Below are 17,265 nucleotides of genomic sequence, written 5' to 3'. Positions count from 1 at the left end.
CCGACTGTAATGAGGCGAAAAACTATCTTCCGAACGCGTCTGAGAAAATTTGTAGTAATGTTTCCTCTCGTGGAAATGATTTCAAAGCAAATGGACAAATAATTGGTTCCATCTTGCAATGAAATTCACGAGAAACTCTACTTTTTTTTTATCTGAAGTTCGAAGATTAATGTTTCTTCATTCATTCTGATTTCTAACAGTTTCCATTGTGAAATATTCATTCTGTTTTCTTTCATTGTAATGTTATATTGATTCACTTTGAATTTACACCATTCCAAAATTAGACAAAACCTTTTTACAATCCCTTTAACAAGAACCACAGACATCTGATTGAAAATTAGAATGATGTAAATTGATGTTATCAGTGTCCCTGATACACATAAAAAATTAAGAAAACCTCTTTACAATCTCTTTAACAAGAACCACAGACATCTGATTGAAAATTAGAATGATGTAAATTGATGCTATCAGTGTCCCCGATATACATAAAAATTTAGAAAACCTTTTTACAATCCCTTTTATCAATTCAATGCCAAAGGAATTGGACCTGGCAGGAAAATCTGCCAGAAGTAAAATTTTGCAGGACTGAAATTATTCCAACAAAGTTTTTTCGATATTTTTCCAAATTTTTCCATAGCAACTTTTTGATGTTTATTCCTGACAAGTTCTCTTCATAGACCAATTAGCAGTCTGAGAGATATTGACAGGCTCAGCAGAATCATTTTTATTCTTGGAATAATCTCTTCCTGATTACTGGCAGACTTGCAGGAACTTGAGGAACTGTCAGAGACAAAAATTGAAATGATCATGCACACCATTTAACCTAGTTTTCCCTTGTCCGTGATGTAGGTAAGAGGGGCTGACATAAAGTGTCCAGTCGTTCAGATGGGACAATAAACCGAGGCCCCGTGTGCTACAGGCTGTACACGTTAAAGATCCCTTCACAGTTGGAAATCGAAAAAGAGCAGGCAAATGTCACTGACCTGGCAAAATTTCCCTCATTGCACACTGCATGGTGTTGCTAGTCTTCATGTGTCCTATCATACACAGAAAAAACTAAAAGCATCTAGTCGTTTGGTTGGGACAATAAACCAAGGCCCTTTGCGCTACAGGCTGTACACGTAAAAGATCTCTCGACAGTTGAAAATTGAAAAAGAGTAAGCTAATGCCACTGTCCTGGCAAAATTTCCATCATTGCACACTGCATGGTGTTATCACAGTCCTCATTTGCCCTATCATGTATTGAAAAAACTAAAAGCATCTTGTTGTTCAGATGGGACAAAAAGTTGAAAATGGAAAAAAAGTTGGCTAGTGCAGCAGTCCTGTCAAAATTTCCCTCATTGTACACTGCATGGAGTTGCCAGCCCTCATTTGCCCTATCATGTACAGGAAAATTGCTTCAACCAAAATATGAATATTGTATTTGTGTAATAAATACTCTATAACTTATCTTGCCAACCTCTTGAAAAGTACAGTATTAGTAGTGGTGGATTCCTGGAAGCAGAAGAACCCTGCAGACGAGATAGAGAACAGTTTTCAATGAACTTGTAGATAATTTGTTTTTGTGAGACCCACTCAGTGGCTTACAGATTTGACATTACGCCGGTGAAGTAAAGTGCTATTAGTGGATGACTATACTTGTTTCGAAGATTCTTTCATAAACTTTAGTGTGTTTTCACTCAGTGACAGTGCCTGAATTATATAGCTATGTTCAGATGGGACAATAAACCGAGGCCTCGTGTGCTACAGGCTGTACACGTTAAAGATCCCTTGACAGTTGGAAAAGGGTAGGCTAATGTTGCTGTCCTGGCAAAATTTCCCTCATTGTACACTGCATTGAATTCATGTACAGGAATATTGCATCAACCAAAATATTGTATTTTTGATTAAATTAACTCTAACTTATCTTGCCAACCTCTTGAAAAGTAGATAACTAAGTGTAAAATATTCTGTAGAAATTCTAAAAAAATATTAAATCAGGCTTCTTTGAATAGATCACGACTTAGATTAGTTTTCATATCAGTGCGATTCTTCATCAAGACACCTCAAGTATCATTCAAGTACCTCCCAAGTATTGACAGCTACAAATCTTGGCAAACACAGATCTTTTCCCCCTCACTATTGAAGAGTTCCAAATCACAATTTACGATGTTTCTAAGAGGTTTTTGAAGATGTTATTAAAATGAATTACAGACGTATCTTTCCATCTTTTGGCTCTTTTTTCACAAAAAAAAAACGATGGGAAAATATTTAGAATTCCAACTTTTGGCATCAAAGTTACGTTACTTTACAAATGTATCTAATGACAACTGTGTATTACATTTCATTAAAAAGCTTGACAATTTAAGATCCCGAAATGAGGAGACTAATGCTGCTGTCCTGGCAAAATTTCCCTCATTGTACACTGCATGGCATTTGCCATCTTCATTACCCCACATGATGCAGAGCAGTAGGACATAAAAATCATTTCATTTCATTTCATTTGAACATGAAACATGTTGTTGGTGCCACTGTCCTGGCTAAATTTCCCTCATTGCACACTGCATGGCATTTGCCATCTTCATTACCCCACATGATGCAGAGCAGTAGGACATAAAAATCATTTCATTTCATTTCATTTGAACATGAAACATGTTGTTGGTGCCACTGTCCTGGCTAAATTTCCCTCATTGCACACTGCATGGCATTTGCCATCTTCATTACCCCACATGATGCAGAAAAGTAGGATGTAAAACACCATTCATTTCATTTCATTTTTTTTTACATTTCCACTAATTATATGTTGATATGTTTTGTATTTTTCAGGTGGGGAATGCCACGATTCGTGTTACCAAGAATCCAAACAGACCAAAGCGTGTTGGGGTGAAGGTCCAGATATGTGCCAAAAATGTAAGTTTTAAAAGGGTTAATTAAAAACAGAGAGTATTAATTGTTAATTAAACAGTTTGATCTAGTTTTGATGTTTGGCTTCATAATGGCTCAATATTATTAGTTAAAATCTTTAGAATACATAGGAGACATATTTTAACGCCCACATCTCTCTATGTGGACGAATATTGTCGGCACCCCTGTCCGTCCGTCAGTCTGTCCGTCCACAATTGCTCGTAAACACTCTAGAAGGCATAATCCTTGACAGATTTTGACAAAACTTGGTAACATTGTTCAGTAACGGCCCAAAAAGTTTAAAAGAAGTGTATGACTGAAGGTTGAATATTTCATACTGGTGATTGTTACTGTACTGCTAAATATTTTTATTTAAAATCAAAGCTGCCAGTGGGCGTATATTACCTTGCCTGGCAAGCTATCGTTTATTTGTTTACAGTGAGTCAAGGTGAAGTCTGTCATGGATCCTGTGATGGAAGGTGTTATGGTAAACTTCCCAACCAATGTTGTCATCCACAGTGTGCAGCTGGTTGTTCTGGGCCCAAGAAAACAGATTGCTTGGTGAGTATAGGGGATGGGTTGTAGCGCAGTAGAGTGTTGAAATCTTGCGTTGAATAAATGGTTCTGTAGCTAGTGGTGTTACTAGGAAACATTATGTGAGCGGGCTGAACAGTGACCACAAAATTTTCCAGGGGGGGCCACAGGTCATTCATTGTAAAATAATACAAAATTTGAAAGTGGGGGGTTAAACCTGAGCCTCCAACCACACCCTACCCCTGTAGCAAGGCCACTGTCTGTAGCGCAGTTGGCAAGAGTGTTAGAACCTTTATATGACATCACTTGCTTGGTTACCTCAAACAAATGGTGGTCGTTGGTTCTGTAGTCCAGTCGGTTAGAGTGTTGAAATCTTACCATTACATCATTTCCTTGCTTACATCAAACTTCGAGTAAAAACTTGTTATATTTTTGTCTTTACAGAGTTGTCGAAACTTCAATGATTTAGGGGCCTGTGTTGAATTTTGTCCACTACAAGAAATCTACGACAGCCAGAAATTTATCAAAGTTCCCAACCCTAACGCCAGATTTACTTACGGAGCCCTGTGCGTTAAAGAATGTCCACCAGGTAAGGAAAAGTGACTATTGTAGTCAAGGTATAAGATTAAGTTGGTAAAAGCTTGATATTGTAAAGATGTGATACAACAAAGGTGGCTATTGTAGTCAAGGTATAAGATGAAGTTCGTAATAGCTTGACATTGTGAAGATACAAGAAAAGTGACTATTGTAGTCAAGGTATAAGATGAAGTTGGTAAAAGCTTGACATTGTGAAGATTCAAGAAAAGTGACTATTGTAGTCAAGGTATAAGATGAGGTTCGTGATAGCTTGACATTGTGGCCGAACCAGGTTTGCTTGTAGATAGGCCAATATAGATGTTACAATGTTAATGCAAGGGAAGTAACAACTATTTTCTCAAGGTGAATCTCAGACCACAATTAAATGCTTGTATATTTTTCTTGCCAGGTATGTTGAATGAAGATGGTTTGTGTGTTATACAATGTTCAGAAGGGAAAATGGAAGACAAGAATGGTGTCTGCCAACAGTGTAAAGGTCCCTGTCCAAGAGGTAGGTTTATCAAAAACCCAAATAACTAACGGCAAAACCAGACATCCAAAATAACTTTTTTATGTTTTTATGTGTATCAGGGACACTGCTAGCATCGATTTACACCATTCCAATTTTCAATCAGACGTCTATGGTTCTTGTGATTACCTTACAGGGATTGTGGAAAAAGTTTCTTGCTGTAGAGATAGGCAAATATATCGTGCCCTAGTTGGAAATTCAAGAGTAGCAGTAAGACTGTCACGGCAAAATTTACCTCATTGTACACTGTTGGCTTAATCATTAGCACAAACAGTAGGATGTAAAACTCCATTCCTTTTCATTTTATTTTGTACTTTATTCCAGCATGTCTTGGGACAGTCCCTGATAAATTCTTCACCTCTGGTCCATGCTATGCTATGCTATGCTAATATGTTGATTTTGTATTCCAGCATGTCTTGGGACAGTCCCTGATAAATTCTTCACCTCTGGTCTGCTATGCTATGCTATGCTAATATGTTGATTTTGTATTCCAGCATGTCTTGGGACAGGTCCTGATAAATTCTTCACCTCTGGTCCATGCTATGCTATGCTATGCTATGCTAATATGTTGATTTTGTATTCCAGCATGTCTTGGGACAGTCCCTGATAAATTCTTCACCTCTGGTCCATGCTATGCTATGCTAATATGTTGATTTTGTATTCCAGCATGTCTTGGGACAGTCCCTGATAAATTCCTCACCTCTGGTCCATGCTATGCTATGCTATGCTATGCTAATATGTTGATTTTGTATTCCAGCATGTCTTGGGACAGTCCCTGATAAATTCTTCACCTCTGGTCCATGCTATGCTATGCTATGCTAATATGTTGATTTTGTATTCCAGCATGTCTTGGGACAGTCCCTGATAAATTCTTCACCTCTGGTCCATGCTATGCTATGCTATGCTAATATGTTGATTTTGTATTCCAGCATGTCTTGGGACAGTCCCTGATAAATTCTTCACCTCTGGTCCATGCTATGCTATGCTAATATGTTGATTTTGTATTCCAGCATGTCTTGGGACAGTCCCTGATAAATTCTTCACCTCTGGTCTATGCTATGCTATGCTATGCTAATATGTTGATTTTGTATTCCAGCGTGTCTTGGGACAGGACCTGATAAATTTCTAACCGCTGAGAATCTAGAAAGGTTTACAGATTGTACCAGAATTCAAGGAACATTAAAAATTTTAACACCAACTTTTAGTGGGTAAGCTTTTTATACATCAACGTGGAAATGTAGCCCCTGTCCGTCATTTCATCGGTCCGTCGGTCTGTCCACAATTGACTTGTGAACACACCAGAGACAATAGTTTTTATCTGATTATAATGAAACTTGAAGTGATAATGTATATTGATGAGATCTTGGTCAAGTTCAAATTTGACGATTTTTCGATGAATGGTTTTTGAGTTATTGCCCTTGAATAAGGAAACTTGAAGTGATAATGTATATTGATGAGATCTTGGTCAAGTTCAAATTTGATGATTTTTCGATGAATGGTTTTTGAGTTATTGCCCTTGACTAAGGAAACTTGAAGTGATAATGTATATTGATGAGATCTTGGTCAAGTTGGAATTGGATGATTTTTCAGTGAACGGTTTTTGAGTTATTGCCCTTGACTTAGGAAAAGCGTGTTGAAATTTGTTTGTGAACACAATAGAGACTACAGTTTTCAACTGATTTTAATGAAATTTGGTGTGATCATTTATCATGATGATGTCCTAGTGAAGGTCGAATGTGATGATGTTTTAATGAACAGTTTTTGAGTTATTGCCCTTGACTTAGGAAAAATATGTCAAAATTTGTTTGTGAACACATTAGAGACTACAGTTTTCAATTGATTTTAATGAAACATGGTGTGATCATGTATATTGATGAGATAATTTGTATTTGGGTTATTGATATTGATTTTTAAAAATTTTGTGGAATTACTCAGCATTAATAACTGGCATATATATATGTAATTGAATTCAAACTAATAAATTTCTTCAATATGAGAAAATTCATACTTTAGTCACTAAAGACTGTTTTATTATTTCTGCCAGCTGCCAGTGGGCGTATGTTACCTTGCCTGGCAAGCTATCTTTTATGGAATGAAAAGTATCGTACATTATATGCGTATCGTGGCATGTTGATTCCCTATATACATCGTGCCAGCACTAGTGTAGACAAAATTCAAAATGACTGAGAAGAATATTGATAGGAAAATCTTGAAAGTGACAGAAACCGTCCAAAAGCTCCAAACAAGTGCCACTAAGCAGTAAATAGAAGGGAAGTAAATCTTGTTAAAAATAGAATAATTCAGACCACAATATAACTATAATGAATTCATATTTTCAGAGATAAACATAATGATATTCCACCATTACATCCAGCCAATCTGACAGTGTTTGAATACGTCCGTGAAATAACAGGTAATCTGATCATCCAATCATCTCACGAGGATTTCAAGAATTTATCGTGTTTTAAAAGTTTGGAGTATATTTATGGTCGTGAAACTAACAGGTGAGTGGCCAAATTTTGGAGGTTTTTGGGGCTTTTGGGACTTAGTTCTAGTGGAATTGCAGGAACCACAGACGTGTGATTGAAAATTGGAATGATGTAAATTGATGCTATCAGTGTCCCTGATACACATACAAAAGTTAGAAAACATCTTTAAAACAATCCATTAAATTTTGCTGTCAAGAAGCCGGATGTAAAACTCCACTGTGTTCTATTTTCAGTGAATTATCGTTGAGTATAATAATGACGAAGTTAGAATCACTAGAATTGATGAATTTGAAACAGATCAGGCGTGGAAGTGTAATGATTGCTGGTAATACACAACTCTGTTATATTAACAGTATCAACTGGTCCAAACTTCTGTCTACCAATCAACAGAAAACAACTATCTCCCATAATAAAAACACTTCCCTCTGTAGTAAGTATACAGTTTTCATTTCTATACGCCCATATGTATCGTATAGGTAAAGGTTTGACCAAATACCAGCTGGTAGAAAGGATCCTTGTGAACCTAAGTTGTTATCCTTGTAAAATCAATACCAAGAGGTTTGATCAAGGACCAGCTGGTAGAAAGGGTCCTTGTGAACCTAAGTTATCCTTGTAAAATCATTACCAAGAGGTTTGGCTGAGGACCAACTGATAGAAAGGATCCTTGTGAACCTAAGTTGTTATCCTTGTAAAATCAATACCAAGAGGTTTGACCTAGGACCAGCTGGTAGGAGGGACCCTCGTAAACCTAAGTTGTTATCCTTGTAAAATCAATGCCAAGAGGTTTGACCAAGGACCAGCTGGTAGAAAGAATCCTTGTGAACTTAAGTTGTCATCCTTGGAAATTCTGAATTTGAAGGCAAAAATTTTGACGATGAGCTGTGAACACTATTACTGATTGGCTTAGCTAATGAAGTATGATTGGTCAAAAAAAATGACACACCTGTCCCTTTAAGTAAGTAAGAAAACAAACTCATTAAGTCGTTATATTTTTCAGTGGCAGAAAACAGAGTATGTGATCCAGAATGTTCGTTAGATGGTTGCTGGGGACCAGGCTCGGAGAAATGTTTGAGTTGTAAGAGATATAGAATTGAAGAAAAAAATGTCTGTATTAAATCGTGTGCTCATATTGAACTCCATTACGAGGGTGATAATATGATCTGTAAACCTTGTCACGAAGAATGCCATAATAACTGTACTGGTCCGGTGAGTCTTATTTTACATCTTTAATATTTACTTGATGTTGTGGTGAGTATAATGTGATGTCATAAGTATTTATGACATCATAAGTGGAATGTGATGTCATGAGTTGAATGTGATGTCATGAGTTGAATGTGATGAGTTGAATGTGATGTCATGGGTTGAATGTGATGTCATGGGTTGAATGTGATGTCATGGGTTGAATGTGATGTCATGAGTTGAATGTGATGTCATGAGTATAATGTGATGTCTTGAGTTGAATGTGATGAGTTGAATGTGATGAGTTGAATGTGATGTCATGGGTTGAATGTGATGTCATGAGTTGAATGTGATGTCATGAGTTGAATGTGATGTCATGAGTTGAATGTGATGAGTTGAATGTGATGTCATGGGTTGAATGTGATGTCATGAGTTGAATGTGATGTCATGAGTTGAATGTGATGTCATGAGTATAATGTGATGTCTTGAGTTGAATGTGATGAGTTGAATGTGATGTCATGAGTTGAATGTGATGTCATGAGTTGAATGTGATGTCATGAGTATAATGTGATGTCTTGAGTTGAATGTGATGTCATGTGTATTTATGACGTTATTGAGTATTATGTAATGTTATAAATGGAATGTAATGTCATGTGTATTTATGACATCATAAGTGGAATGTGATGTTGTGAGTGTAATATGATGTCATGAGTGGAATGTGATGTCATGATTATTTATGATGTCATGAATATAATGTGATGTCATGAGTTGGATGTGATGTCATGAGTTGAATGTGATGTCATGAGTTGGATGTGATGCCATGAGTTGGATGTGATGTCATGAGTTGGATGTGATGTCATGAGTTGAATGTGATGTCATGAGTTGAATGTGATGTCATGAGTTGAATGTGATGTCATGAGTTGAATGTGATGTCATGAGTTGGATGTGATGTCATGAGTTGAATGTGATGTCATGAGTTGGATGTGATGTCATGAGTTGGATGTGATGTCATGAGTTGAATGTGATGTCATGAGTATACTGTGACATAATAAGTATTTATGACGTTATTATATAAGTGGAATGTGATGTCATGGTTATTTATGATATTTTTGAGTATAATGTGATGAGTATTTATCATGTGATAAACTATGTATTATAATAAACTATGTATCTATTATAGGAACCAAGTGAATGTGATAGCTGTATTAATGTCAGTATAATAGACAGCACCAATCATACTATCTGTCTAGCGGAGTGTCCTGAAATCATGTATCCAGACAAAAACTCTGTATGTCAGAAATGTCACAAGAATTGTGCCAATGGGTGAGTTTTCTCTTAGAATATCATGATTCAGAAATAGCTGTTTCTCACAGATTCTCAGGTTTTCTAAATATTTTATGTGTATCAGGAACATCAATTAACACCATTCTAATTTTCAAACAGACGTCTGTGGTTCTTGTTAAAGAGATTGTAAAGATGTTTTCTAAATTTTTTATGTGTATTAGGGACACTGATAGCATCAATTTACATCATTCTAATTTTCAATCAGATGTCTGTGGTTCTTGTTAAAGAGATTGTAAAGAGGTTTTCTAAATTTTTTTTGTGTATCAGGGACACTGATAGCATCAATTTACACCATTCTAATTTTTAATCAGACGTCTGTGGTTCTTGTTAAAGAGATTGTAAAGAGGTTTTCTAAATTTTTTATGTGTATCAGAGACACTGATAACATCAATTTACATCATTGTAATTTTCAATGAGATGTCTGTGGTTCCTGCAATTTCATGGAAACTAAGCGTTTGTTGACGTCACTAATGGCAAAGGGCCAACACGCTTGCATTTAACCAAGTTTTTGTTTTGTAAAAAAACGCACACAAAACCTTTGAATACTTAACGAGCATGTGAAATTATTTGTATGAAAAAATTTGCTTAGAATAATTTAGCTGCTTCATACAAAGCTATTTGGATAAAGTGAACCACAGTCCCATCTTTGTAGATATCTGTGTAAATTGTTGGGTGTTAAATATGACTATAAATTATGATTTGTAGGTGTACAGGTCCGATGGATCATGTTGGGGAGAACGGCTGTAATTCATGTGAGGTCGGATACCGACAAATGAAGGGAAGCTCTACGATTAAATGCATGCCCACGGATACTGATAACTGTCCAGATGGACATCACATGAAACCTGTCAAATTTGATATCATCGATCCATTGGCTGGAAAAAGGGTAGGTTATTTTTTTCAATGTGACACTCTAACCAAGTACTAACGATCCGAACTGCAAAACAAAACCCACAATCCATAAACAACATATTGACGAAATATTGGTAGCAGCTAATGTATAAATAAACCAAGTACTAACGATCCGAACAGCAAAACAAAACCCACAATCCAAAACAACATATTGGTGAAACATTGGTAGCAGCTAATGAATAAATAAACCAAGTACTAACGATCCGAACAGCAAAACAAAACCCACAATCTAAAACAACATATTGGTGAAACATTGGTAGCAGCTAATGTATAAATAAACCAAGTACTAACGATCCGAACAGCAAAACAAAACCCACAATCCAAAACAACATATTGGTGAAACATTGGTAGCAGCTAATGTATAAATAAACCAAGTACTAACAAACCGAACAGCAAAACAAAAACCACAATCCAAAACAACATATTGGTGAAACATTGGTAGCAGCTAATGAACTTTTCATATGAGGAAGTATATTAATTATAATTGAGTGGTATCAGGTGTCTAGAAGAGTAAGCATACTCTGCCTGGCACAAAACTGCTCACATGAGGAAGTATATCAATTATAAATGAGTAAGACCCAATAGGTAGAAAGGATCTTTGTGAACCTAAGTTGTTATCCTTGTAAAATCAATACCAAGAGGTTTGATCAATGACCAGCTGGTAGAAAAGGATCCTTGTGAACCTAAGTTGTTATCCTTGTAAAATCAATACCAAGAGGTTTGATCAATGACCAGCTGGTAGAAAAGGATCCTTGTGAACCTAAGTTGTTATCCTTGTAAAATCAATACCAAGAGGTTTGGCCAAGGACCAGCTGGTAGAAAGGATTCCTTTGAACCTAAGTTGTTATCTTGTCAAAATTGGCTGTTTCTTTTTTTTTTTTTTTTTTTTTAACTTATATTAATGTTTTTGATATTTATTTCAGATTTGTGAGCCGTGTCATAGATTCTGTAAAACGTGTACTGGTGCTGGAGTGTATTATTGTAATCTCTGTCGTTATTACTTTCAACAAAGCACGTGCGTGGAACACTGTCATACCATGAGTTATGGTAACAACGATACGAAGATGTGTGACACGTGTCATACCGAATGCCGGAGTGGTTGCCGTGGACCAGATAGCTCTGATTGTCTAGCCTGTAAAAATTTCAAGATCTATACCAATGAAGAAACTACTAAGGTTAGTATTTTTGGATCATTCCAACTTTTGGACCAAAATTTTAGTACCACTTTTCAAAACTTTGATACCCCTGGCTGAGAAGAACCTCACTGTGCTTGAGCAACCTGTCTGTGATTTTCTTCTGTTTCCCAAGGTGAAGAGTGTCATTAAGAGTATCTGTTTCAAACACATGGATGACTTCCAGAATGTTGTTTTGAGGGATGTGCAGAGAAAGATGGGAAAGTACATAAGACTCTAGGGGGATTACTTAAAAGGGACAAGTGCAGCATTTTGAGGGGGTTGATTTGAGTCTTGAATATATGTAAATAGTCTTCAGAAATACTAGAAATGTACCAAAATCACATAATTCCTTCAAAAATACAACGATACACTACTATACATGATCCTTGGCTTGGTTGATTTGAGTCTTGAATATTTGTAAATAGTCTTCAGAAGTACTAGAAATGTACGAAAATCACATAATTCCTTTAAAAATATCTCAAACTAGGAATTTTACTGACTATTTCTATAGATGTCTTTTCTATATATCACAGTGTCTCAAGAAAAGACGAGTCGTCATTTTAACTTTCAAACGTAGATAATTCTGGACACACATGGATTTGAAAGCTCAAATTTCGACAGTGAGCTATGAACACTATTACTGATTGACTCAGCTAAAAAAATCCCTTTTCTGAGACTAAAGTATAATCCGGCAAAAAAATGACGCATCCGTCCCTTTAAAAGAGAAAAAGTCATAGTTTGTAGTTTTTGATTGTAATAAATCTGCTCTGACACCAGTCCTAAAACGAAGCTCTCATATCGTATTTTGGTTGTATTCTAAAGTTTGAAACTTCTTAATAATTTCAGTTTAACTGTACGTTGAAATGCCCTGATGATGTGCCGTTTCTGGTTGACGATATTAATAGCTCCGAGTCGACTTCCTCCCATACTGTTTGTGCGGATGCTTCTCATCCTGATGTCAAAGCCAGACAGACCAAAAATGCTGAGTAAGTGAAATTTTCGTTTGGTGTCATTAACTTATTAAAGATGAAAATGTTTTGTCCATGTTTGTACAGTCTGGATAAACAAAAAAATACTTTTTGACCTTTCTTGATTGGTCACTCATTGGAATTCTGCTGGTAATTCTCTTCTAATTTAGCTAATTATGAATTAATTATGGACATGTGAGACAAACTGGTATTTTTCAAAGTCATTAGAAAACCTCTACTTTCTATTCATATAAGTATTAGCATTTTCATTTTCATAAATGAAAATAAGGGAACCCATCTTTAATGAAATTACCTGTAGATGAAGCAACGGATGTCCTCTGACCAGCATAAGAAGAAGCACCACCAGGGGACTCACAAATTTTGGCTGAAATTTGGCTTCTGTAAAAGCAAATTTTGAAACCCATATGACAGATTTTTCCAGATTTATCAAAAGCAAGACAATTCCATTAATCAAAATCTCGTCCAAAGTATTGCAAAATCGAGAGTAAAAGTTGTATATTAGTGGATTCCTCAAAAGAGAAGTACCATCAGGTGTTTGGAAAAGAGTAAGCATGGTCTGCTTCAAGCACGACACCTGTACAAGCAAGACAGTTCCATTAATCAAAATCTTGTCCAAAGAATGTCAAAATCGAGAGTAAAAGTTGTATATTAGTGGACTCCTCAAAAGAGAAGTACCATCAGGTGTTTCGAAAAGAGTTTGCATGGTCTGCTTCACGCAACAACTACCACTACTATATAGGTCAAACAGATCAGCCAAGATGCAAGAAAGTTAAAAAGGTTGTGCATTATATTTGCAAGTATACAGTAATCATGATTATTTGTTATAATTCTAGAGAAGAGAAGAAGAAAATGGCTATAATAGTAGGTCCTACCATAGCTGGAGTTGTGGTTCTTGGATTGTTGATTTTGTGTATAGCCTGGTGCTGCCAGCGACAAGCTAAAGCCAAGGAAAAGACAGCTAAATTGACAGCTAGAATGACTGGCTGTGATGAGGAAGTGGTAAGTGGAAAAAAAAACAATTATTTTTACAAGGTTTTAACAGGATTTAGGTTCACGAGGATCCTTTCTACCAGCTGGTCCTTGGTCAAACCTCTTGGTATTGATTTTACAAGGATAATAACTTAGGTTCACAAGGATCCTTTCTACCAGCTGGTCCTTGGTCAAACCTCTTGGTAATGATTTTACAAGGATAACAACTTAGGTTCACAAGGATCCTTTCTACCAGCTGGTCCTTGTCCAAACCTCTTGATATTGATTTAACAAGGATAACAACTTAGGTTCACGGGGATCCTTTCTACCAGCGGGTCCTTGTCCAAACCTCTTGATATTGATTTAACAAGGATAACAACTTAGGTTCACGGGGATCCTTTCTACCAGCGGGTCCTTGACCAAACCTCTTGGTATTGATCTTTCCTTGATTATTTTATGGCTTCATCTTATATTTACCGATAATTGCTTGAATTCATTTCAGCCTTTAACACCAACACTAGCTAAACCAGATCTGGCTCAGTTAAAATTGATCAAAGAAAATGATTTAAGGCGTGGTGGAATTATAGGATCTGGTGCTTTTGGTACTGTATATAAGGTAGGGATGAATTGCATGATACACCATACAGTATACAATGGAGGAAATTTGTCCAGTGTCCATTTTTTTAATGAGCTTTTATTTTTAATATAGCCACTTCAGTAAGGGTCTAACGACAGCCCTCTTGAACGTTCGTCAAATTAACCTTTTGACTAACCTGATAAATACCCTGTCACAAAATGCCAGGGCTGGAGAGGGTAGAAATTTGATTGGTTAAAGCAGATTTGGAGTTTATAATCTACGTATTTGAAAAAATTTTCACCCAATCAAGGCAAATCTCCAGATTTTTCAAGGCAGATCTGCAAATTTTTTGAAGGGGGGCTCAACTATAGCGACTCAACAAGTCATTTAAGTCATCTAAATTTTCCAGGAGGGGGCTAAAATTTTCTTAGGGTGGGCCTTGCCCCCCGTGACCCCTCTCTAGCTACGGGCTGCTCCCACTGGTGCTTAAAAAAGAATTTTTGTATTTCAGGGTTTCTGGATTCCAGAAGGTGAAAATATCAAAATACCAGTAGCCATTAAGGTTTTACAAGAAGGCACATCGCCCAATCAGAATAAAGAATTACTAGAAGAGGCCCGCGTCATGACATCAGTGGAACATCCATGTTGCGTTCGAATCCTGGCCGTTTGCATGACGGCACAAATGATGTTGATCACACAACTGATGCCTCTGGGATGTCTGTTGGATTACGTTCGTAAAAACAAAGACCATATTGGTTCCAAGGTCTTACTGAATTGGTGTACACAAATTGCTAGGGTAAGAAAAATTCAAAAGTATTGGAGTTAAGTTAGGTAAAGAACTCTTCAATATGAAGGAAGAATTAGTCATTGAAAATATATGGTTGTTAGGCAACCTCTTAAATATGGCAAAATATAGGATTAGTCATTGAAAATATATAATAGTCTTCAGAAATACTAGAAATGTACCAAAATCACATAATTCCTTCAAAAATACAACGATACACTATACATGGTCCTTGGCTTGGTTGATTTGAGTGTTGAATATATGTAAATAGTCTTCAGAAATACTAGAAATGTACGAAAATCACATAATTCCTTCAAAAATATCTCAAACTAGGAATTTTACTCACTATTTCTATAGATGTATTTTCTATATATCAGAGTGTCTCAAGAAAAGACGAGTCGTCATTTTAACTTTCAAACGTAGATAATTCTAGACACACATGAATTTGAAGGCTCAAATTTTGACAGTGAGCTGTGAACACTATTACTGATTGGCTTAGCTAAAAAATTCCCGTTTCTGAGACTAAAGTATGATTGGCGAAATCTGTCCCTTTAAAACAGCCTAAATTCTTATTTTTGAATGCCAATATTTTTTTGTAGGGTATGGTATATCTAGAAGAAAGGGGTATTGTACACAGAGATTTAGCTGCTAGAAATGTTCTTCGTAAGTAGACTTCTCTTACGTCACTGGTCAATGAGGTTATGGGTTCGCTTGATTGGTGCGTTCTATACTTCTGAAATTATAGAATCAACTAAACATTCAATAAAACAAGTTGAAACAGAGTTCAGAGCGCTTTTGACGTGTGCTAAAAAATTTAGAAAACCTTTTCACAATCCCTTTAAATGTAACCTAGCAGACGACAATCAAACTTTCTACTGACTAGAGATATTTCACTACTTTGTGGAATCATTCATTAAAACAGTTGAAACAGAACGTGGTCCAGGTGTGCCGAAAAAATATTAGGTGAAGACAGAATTCAAAATGGCGGAAAAGGAAATAGAAGGGAAAATTTTGAATGTGGTCAACCCGCTTTCGTATCGTTCGGTTGTGGGCAGAATTGGAACAGACAGAACCTGTTTAGAAGGAACTAATCGAGCGCCACCAATATGTCCTGAAGTCTCGAAGTAGACTCAGTCTATGGAAAAAGCGTCTACAGGCTGTACACATTAAAGATCCCTCGACAGTTGGAAATCGAAAAAGAGCAGGCTAATGCTGCTGTCCTGGCTAAATTTCCCTCATTGCACACTGCATGTTGGAGGGGCTGACATGGAAAAAGTGTCTAGTCCTTTTAGATGGGACAATAAACTGAGGCCCAGGCTGTGCAAGTTAAAGATCTCTCGACAGTTGGAAGTTGAAAAAGAGTAGGCTAATGTCGCTGTCCTGGCAAAATTTCCCTCCTTGCACACTGCTTAGCATTGCCTGTATTCATTATCCAAATCAGGTGCACATTAAAGATCCCTTGACGGTTGGAAATCGAAAAAGATAATAGTCTTGTACTGCTGTTCTGGCAAAATTTCCCTCTTTGCACACTGCATGGTGTTCCTTATCTTCATTGTTCAGGTGAATTCAACTTCATTTTTAATTTTTTCAGTACATAACACTCAGAATACCCAACAAGTTAAGATCACAGATTTTGGACTGGCCAAATTATTAGATTATGATGAAGAAGTTTATCAAGCTGCTGGTGGCAAGGTTGGTTTGAATTTTATCTCTTCTAACAATATATTGATATTAAAACAGAACCTGAAACATGTTGTTACTCAGAGTTTCACGCTGTGTGATCTTCAGACAACTAAAACAGAACCTGAAACATGTTGTTACTCAGAGTTTCACGCTGTGTGATCTTCAGACAACTAAAACAGAACCTGAAACATGTTGTTACTCAGAGTTTCACGCTGTGTGATCTTCAGACAACTAAAACAGAACCTGAAACATGTTGTTACTCAAAGTTTCACACTGTCTGATCTTCAGACAACTAAAGCAGAACCTGAAACATGTTGTTAGCATTAGAATGTATCCAGCATAGAATATTTACACATAAATGCTTGAAAATGTCTGTATGTGAACACTCTAAAATGATTCTTTGTCTATTCCTAGATGCCAATAAAATGGTTAGCATTAGAATGTATCCAACACAGAATATTCACGCATAAAAGTGACGTATGGAGCTATGGTGTGACTGTCTGGGAATTGATGACGTATGGTTTAAAACCATACGATAGTATACGAGCCCGAGACGTACCCGATTTACTGGAGAAAGGCGAGCGTCTACCACAACCTCATTGTTGTACAATAGATGTCTATATGATTATGATCAAATGTAAG

The 17,265-nt window shown here is 36.5% G+C and overlaps 1 protein-coding gene across 1 annotated transcript in view; it reads left to right on the top strand.

Moving 5' to 3' along the window:
- Window positions 1–17,265, top strand: part of LOTGIDRAFT_139618 (hypothetical protein) — a gene marked incomplete at both ends in the record, with an annotated part of 46,240 nt that overhangs the window by 17,786 nt on the left and 11,189 nt on the right. Inside the window, 19 exons of the mRNA XM_009049517.1 lie at window positions 2,806–2,889; window positions 3,323–3,444; window positions 3,862–4,006; window positions 4,403–4,504; window positions 5,619–5,730; window positions 6,191–6,216; window positions 6,864–7,026; window positions 7,245–7,441; window positions 8,009–8,217; window positions 9,371–9,513; window positions 10,240–10,420; window positions 11,370–11,621; window positions 12,468–12,509; window positions 13,376–13,609; window positions 14,082–14,195; window positions 14,668–14,952; window positions 15,540–15,603; window positions 16,532–16,632; window positions 17,038–17,260. Of these exons, the coding sequence (XP_009047765.1) occupies window positions 2,806–2,889; window positions 3,323–3,444; window positions 3,862–4,006; window positions 4,403–4,504; window positions 5,619–5,730; window positions 6,191–6,216; window positions 6,864–7,026; window positions 7,245–7,441; window positions 8,009–8,217; window positions 9,371–9,513; window positions 10,240–10,420; window positions 11,370–11,621; window positions 12,468–12,509; window positions 13,376–13,609; window positions 14,082–14,195; window positions 14,668–14,952; window positions 15,540–15,603; window positions 16,532–16,632; window positions 17,038–17,260 (2,799 nt within the window). The remainder of the gene's footprint in view (window positions 1–2,805; window positions 2,890–3,322; window positions 3,445–3,861; window positions 4,007–4,402; window positions 4,505–5,618; window positions 5,731–6,190; window positions 6,217–6,863; window positions 7,027–7,244; window positions 7,442–8,008; window positions 8,218–9,370; window positions 9,514–10,239; window positions 10,421–11,369; window positions 11,622–12,467; window positions 12,510–13,375; window positions 13,610–14,081; window positions 14,196–14,667; window positions 14,953–15,539; window positions 15,604–16,531; window positions 16,633–17,037; window positions 17,261–17,265) is intronic.

Source organism: Lottia gigantea (assembly GCF_000327385.1).
Source record: "Lottia gigantea unplaced genomic scaffold LOTGIsca_138, whole genome shotgun sequence".
NCBI classification, from domain to species: domain Eukaryota; kingdom Metazoa; phylum Mollusca; class Gastropoda; family Lottiidae; genus Lottia; species Lottia gigantea.
Note: the sequence above shows the minus strand (reverse complement) of the source record. Positions and strands in the feature narration are given on the sequence as shown.